Source organism: Mustela nivalis, assembly GCF_964662115.1.
Source record: "Mustela nivalis genome assembly, chromosome: 9".
NCBI lineage: Eukaryota > Metazoa > Chordata > Mammalia > Carnivora > Mustelidae > Mustela > Mustela nivalis.
The window spans coordinates 108333548-108340215 of NC_139028.1; the positions used below are offsets into that span (position 1 = coordinate 108333548).

A 6668-nucleotide genomic window follows, 5' to 3' on the forward strand; every position below is an offset into this window, starting at 1 on the left:
AAATTTGGATTTGTTTTCTTGTTTTCTCATGTCTAGATTCAGGTGGTTCTTTTGAGGCAGGAATACGGCATACATGAGGTGGACTTGTATTTTCTAAGGAGACAGAGAACTCCTGTTTGTACCCTGGTAATAACTTTCATCCTTTGGTTAAGGACCCATTTTCTAAATCAAAGAAGAGGAACAGTAGAATGATACCCATAGTTTGTGACAACCTGAAAAGCCCTATGAAATATAAAAAATTCAATTACTTATCATTTTAAGTACACTCACATGTTGTACAGTCCTAAGAATATGAATCAGTATAAGATTCAATCAATTACCAAAGTCCTTTAACTTGAATGTTTAGGATAAGATCTATATACTTAAAGATAAGTATTAAACCCAGCTAGATGTATAAATAACTTTTTTATTTTATTTTTTTCAGTGTTCCAAGATTCATTGTTTATGCACCACACCCAGTGCTCCATGTAATATGTGCCCTCCTTAGTACCCACCACCAGGCTCACCCATTCCCCTCACCCCCCTCCCTTCCAAAATTCTCAGTTTGTTTCTCAGAGTCCACAGTCGCTCATGGTTCCTTTCCCCCTCTGACTTCCCCCAATTTACTTTTCCTTTCCTTATCCTAATGTCCTCCATGTTATTCCTTATGCTCCACAAGTAAGTGAAACCATATAATTGACTTTCTCTGCTTGACTTATTTCACTCAGCATAATCTCCTCAAGTCCCGTCCATGTTGATGCAAAAGTTGGGTATTCATCCTTTCTGAAGAAGATGTAATATTCCATTGTATATATGTACCATATCTTCTTTATCCATTCATCCATTGAAGGGCATCTTGGTTCTTTCCACAGTTTGGCAATTGTGGCCATTGCTGCTATGAACATTGGGGTATGAATGGCCCTTCTTTTCACTACATCTGTATCTTTGGGGTAAATACCCAGTAGTGCAATTGCAGGGTGATAAGGTAGCACTATTTTTAATTTCTTAAGGAATCTCCACACTGTTTTCCAAAGTGGCTGCACCAACTTGCATTCCCACCAACAGTGTAAGAGGGTTCCCCTTTCTCCACATCCTCTCCAACACTTGTTGTTTCCTGTCTTGTTAATTTGGTCCATTCTAACTGGTGTAAGGTGGTATCTCAATGTGGTTTTGATTTTTTAAGATTTTATTTATTTGTCAGAGAGAGAGAGCACAAGGAGGGGAAGCAGCAGGCAGAGGGAGAAGGAGGCTCCATGCTGAGCGAGGATCCCAAGGTGGGACTCAATCCCAGGACTCTGAGATCATGACCTAAGCCAAAGGCAGACGCTTAACCAGCTGAGCCACCTGGCATCTCTCAATGTGGTTTTGATTTGAATCTCACTGATGGCTAATGATGATGAACATTTTTTCATGTGTCTGTTAGCCATTTGTATGTCTATTTTGGAGAAGTGTCTGTTTATGTCTTCTGCCCATTTTTTGACATGATTATCTGTTTTTTGAGTGTTGAATTTGAGTAGTTCTTTATAGATCTTGGATATCAGCCCTTTGTCTGTAGTTGTCATTTGCAAATATCTTCTCCCATTCCATTGGTTGCCTCTTTGTTTTGCTGACTTGTCACTTTTGTTTCCTTTGCCTTTGGAGACATATCTTGAAAGAAGTTGCTGTGGCTGATATCAAAGAGGTTACTGCCTATGTTCTCCTCTAGGATTTTGATAGTTTCCTGCCTCATGTTGAGGTCTTTTATCCATTTCAAGTTTATCTTAAATGAAATAATAAAATTCACAAGGAGAATAAGTAAAGGATGTCAATAAATGCCAGAAGAGCTGCATTAAGGTGAGGAAAGAAAACCCTGTGGTTTGTGACTTAGATTGGAAAAACCATCAGACTATCATATGCAGTAGGAGAATCTTCTTGTTCCTCTCCAGACCACGTCCACCTCCTTTGAATGTGTTCTACAGTGATGGTGAGCAAGACCATCTCCACAAAGACATAGTAGAGCCTAATGACTAATACAGAGGAATAAATCTGTAGATTATATTTCTACAGAGGGACTATTGTAAGGAAACCATCTTTTTAATAAAGCAGTGCTCCATGTCATGGTTAAAGAAAAAAGACTTTGGGACGTCTGGGTGGCTCAGTCAGTTAAGCATCTGCCTTCTGCTCAGGTCATGATCCTAGGGTCCTGGGATCATGCCCCACATTGGGCACCTTGCTCAGCAGAGAGCCTGCTTCTCCCTCTCCTCTGCCTGCTGCTCTGCCTACTTATGCTCTCTTCCTCTCTCTCTCTCTCTCTCTCTCTCTCTCTCTGTGTTAAATAACTAAATAAAATCTTTTAAAAAAGAAAGAAAGAAAAAAGTTTCCATAAAATTGAGGAAGAACTTAACATTACTTTTAAATAGCCTTTGTGAAATTAGGTAACTTATGAATACAGCATCCATATTCCTCTTCCTGCTGCACACCAGGAGGCAGTGTCTCAATCTCATGCATGACATGTAATCCTGCCTTTCCAGCTGGTATCATGAGGAATCTTTTTCTCTTTCTGAGTATCACGAGGTCCCTATAACTACTTTAGTGACAATATCCCTCCTCCCTTGATGTCTTAGAGAGGGACCTTAGCTTGTACACCTATGAATGTGATGGTTTGTTACTTTGGTGTCTTAAGGAAATAGACTTGTGATCGTCTACAACCTTGGTATGGAGAGCTCTTCCCCTCTTCCTTCTGGCAAATCAGTTATACTAAAAAGTCTTACATTCTGAGTCTCTTGTGTTTTCATGCCTTCCCACAACACTATCTTTGGGTATCTGGATTCAGCTAGATAGTAGGTCCAGAAAAAGGATATAAAGCATAATCTTTTCTATAATTGTTGCAGGTATCATAAATGAGAAAAAGAAGGGAGAAAGAAAATTTGAACCCTCAGCTTGGTTCTCAGAGGTTTCTAATATTTAAGGACAGGCTAGGACACATTCTCTCTCATCGTGGAACCTCTAGCCAGCTCTAACATTTGATAATAAGACTGAGATTGCTGAATTGGTTAATGTTGATGTTAATTTCAGGGACCTTGGGATGACTTAAAAATAGCTCAAGATGAGAAATACAACTCTGCTATTGCTGAGTGGTGGAGACGGAGGATGTGATTGGAACCACAGAGGACAAAAGGTAGGTGGCACTCTGGAGAAAATGATATTTCAAGGAGAATTTCAAATAACTCTGGTGAGTGTCCTTCCCAGCCATTTCTTGGAATGCAAAGGTTTATATTTTTCTATGTTATTACATTTACTAGCTGAAAATATTCTTTCCTTTGCTATAAAACAATTCTGCTTTCAATAGTCAGCATGTTTAATGGGGATCGTGAAAAGGGGTAATTTGTGTCTGTCTAGTAATCCAACTGGTGTCCATTCCGGGACTCTAGCCAATAAAAATGTATATTTCCTTTTCCGGCCACTGACATTTCCAACACAAAGACTACTAAATCTACCTATATACATGGTAGATGCTAGATTGGTACCCAATTATTTTGAATCCAATTTGTAAATTGTACTCTGGACCTCTTACAGCTTGGTCCCACCCAATTTGCTCACCATTCTCTGCCTGCCCCATCCCCTGCCTTGTAATAATAATCATCAGTCCATATTGCACCTATCCTGGTGATTAATATCAAAAATTACAACTTATGTTTTTGGAGTGCTTAATGTGTGCCAGACAATTTCCCAAGTTCTTTGTTTATATTTTCTCATTCATTTGATTTGTGCAATAAACCTATAATTTAGGAACTGTCACTTTCCCTCATTTTAGAGATGAGAATTTTGTGACACAGAGATCTTATTTTCTAAAAGATTTTATTTATTTATTTGACAGAGAGAGATCACAAGTAGGCAGAGAGGCAGGCAGAGAGGTGGGGGAAGCAGGCTCCCTGGGGAACAGAGAGCCCGATGTGGGGCTTGATTCCAGGACCCTGAGATCAGGACCTGAGCCAAAGGCAGAGGCTTAACCCACTGAGCCACCTAGGCATTCTGACACAGAGATCTTTAATAAGTTCCCCCACTTTATAAAGCTGACAAAAGACAGATCTGGGATTGTCATTCAGAGAATCCAGCTCCCCAGTATGTACTTCTAACCACTACATTACACTGCCCTACTCCCAGTGTTTATATAATATTATCGATTTTTTATATTAATAGGTGATTTCTATAATGTAAGCACCTCAAAGGATCTGTGTTTCATTCAGTATGTGTCCAAATTCCTAGAATAGTCACTGGCACACAGTAGGTGGTCAGTTAATATCTATTGCTATTGTTGAAATGAGAAAACTGTGGAGAATTTGACGCATCTGTTTTGTGCTATTAGCATATAGAAAGGGCGTGAGAAAATCATATGAAGGGGCAGGAGAATCTTTGCTCATTTTGACGTCACTACTTCTTTTTTTTTTTAAGATTTTTATTTATTTATATACTTGTCAGAGAGAGAGAGAGAGAGAGCACACAGGCAGACAAAGTGGCAGAGAGAGAAGCAGGTTCCCTATGGAACAAGGAGCCCGATGTAGGACTCGATCCCAGGACACTGGGATCATGACCTGAGCCGAAGGCAGCTGCTTAACGAACTGAGCCACCCAGGCATCCTGACATCACTACTTCTAATCCCTGGAATTTCCCTCAAGAAAATTAAAAAAAATAAAATAAAAAGAAGATAGGAATAAAACAAACAAAGAAAGAAAAGTAACTTTTTTTTCATATTAAGTAAGTATTTCATATTAAGTAAAGGTGTGTAAATGTGGTATATTAGTATAATTGAATTTTTGTCACTTGATATATATTGATCTCTTTATATATTGATCTATAAATACACACACATATATAGAGATAGCTATAAACATATTCACAAATATATGTATATCTATATATATTCATCCATGTATCTATCAACCTATGGACAGAGTGTGTGTCCCCACTAACCCCTCTCAATGTCTTCCAACTGATGGGCCCTCTAGTTTAACTTTCACAATCAAACACAAAATGTTTTTTATAGCAGGCTGATTATCAGGATGGAAATTGACCGATTTCAATAACACTGTTCTTACTTTATTGGGCTTTCTCTGAGGAAAAATGCTACCACTACTTAGTCTTTCTCTTAAGAACTCTCTGAGAATCATATATACCTGATGTCATATATTCATGTGAATAATTTGTTAAGATGATTATTAAACACAGATTAAAGAGTTACTGGTGAAAGAATCACTTCACATCACCTACTGAAGACATAGGACACATGTTGGTCATGAAAATAAAAGGGGGTCAGGAGTGATGTCCCCAAGATGGTAGGATGGGGTGCTCTTGACTTTCTCTCTTCCCAGGGACACACTCAGAGATGGCAGTTACCTTTGAGAGAAATCCAGAAACTTGCAGAACAACTTCTACACTTCAGGTGAATGAGGGAAGAGCCGTGGGCCAAGATATGCTCACGATAAAGCCCACCCCACCACAGCACCTTACAATCAAGAGAGAACCCCCAACTCCCAGTTTCTTCCTGAGAAGCAAAGGGTTGGACCACACAGCTAGTGCCCAGTTTTTAAGGCTACCACCCAAGGGATGGGTCCCCAAATCACTTTGCTCTGAGAGCCATTGTGGCTTGGCATACATGAAACTCACAGGGACACATAAAATAAGGAAGTTTTTAAATGGGTGCATGAGCATTTTTTTGTAGCTATCCCTTCCAAGATCAGCACAGGAGGAGCAGACAAAATACCATCTCCCAGTTTCTCCCTGAAAAGGATTTGACCATATACTTTCCCAGCCACAGCCTTAGGTTCTGGCTTCTAAACAACCCACATGTGAGAGCTCATTGAGGGTATTCCCAGCTATCTAAAAGAGCTGGTGGCTACATCTGCTTTCTCTCCTCAGCTAACTGCAGTAATAAAACAGTCTCCAGCTTCTTCCTGAAAGGAGTTTGTCTATAAATCTAGTACTTCATCATCTTTCTCTACTCTCTTTTTTTTAAGCACCTCATCTTCTAAGGCTGCCTTTGATGGACTGACTTCTAAATTACCTAGCTTTAGAAGGTGATGAGGTTCAGTATTCATTGTGTGTTCCAACCCACAAAATAGAGAGGTAGCTCTAAATAGGTACAAAAGCATTCCCAGAGTGTATCCCTTCTGCCTTAGCACAGAATAAGTAGACAAAAACACCCAGTTCCCAGTTTCCCCTGATGGGCTAGATTGTATATTTAATATCTTGACTTTCCCGGGTGCTGCCTGGAGGTTGGGCTTCTAATTAGCTTGCATTGAAAGCTAAAGGGGCTGGCAAATAATAGCTCTCTGGGAGCCTAAAGAGGCATGTGGGCAATTCCCACGCTGTTGGGACACCAGCAGATCTTGACAGACCCTGATCTCCTGACCACAAAAAACAAAGACAGTGGTTTAGGCAAACACCGAGGTTTGAGGAAAATAAAGTCTCAGGTCAAGGTTATTTTTTAAATATTTTATTTATTTATTTGACAGACGGAGATCACAAGTAATCAGAGAAGCAGGCAGAGAGAGAGGAGGAAGCAGCCTCCCCACAGAGCAGAGAGCCCAATGTGGGGCTCTATCCCAGGACCCTGGGATCATGACCCAAGCCGAAGGCAGAGGCTTCAACCCACTGAGCCACCCAGGTGCCCCTCAGGTCAAGGTTATTAACAAAGATTATTTCCTACATAA

At 40.0% G+C, this 6668-nt stretch overlaps 1 protein-coding gene across 1 annotated transcript in view; it reads right to left on the reverse strand.

Moving 5' to 3' along the window:
* Positions 1-3034: 3034 nt before the first annotated feature.
* GLYATL2 (glycine-N-acyltransferase like 2) overlaps positions 3035-6668 on the reverse strand; it is a gene marked incomplete at its 5' end in the record, with an annotated part of 37666 nt that continues 34032 nt past the window's right edge. Inside the window, 1 exon segment of the mRNA XM_082682449.1 lies at positions 3035-3135. Coding sequence (XP_082538575.1) covers positions 3083-3135 — 53 coding nt within the window. The 3' untranslated portion in view covers positions 3035-3082.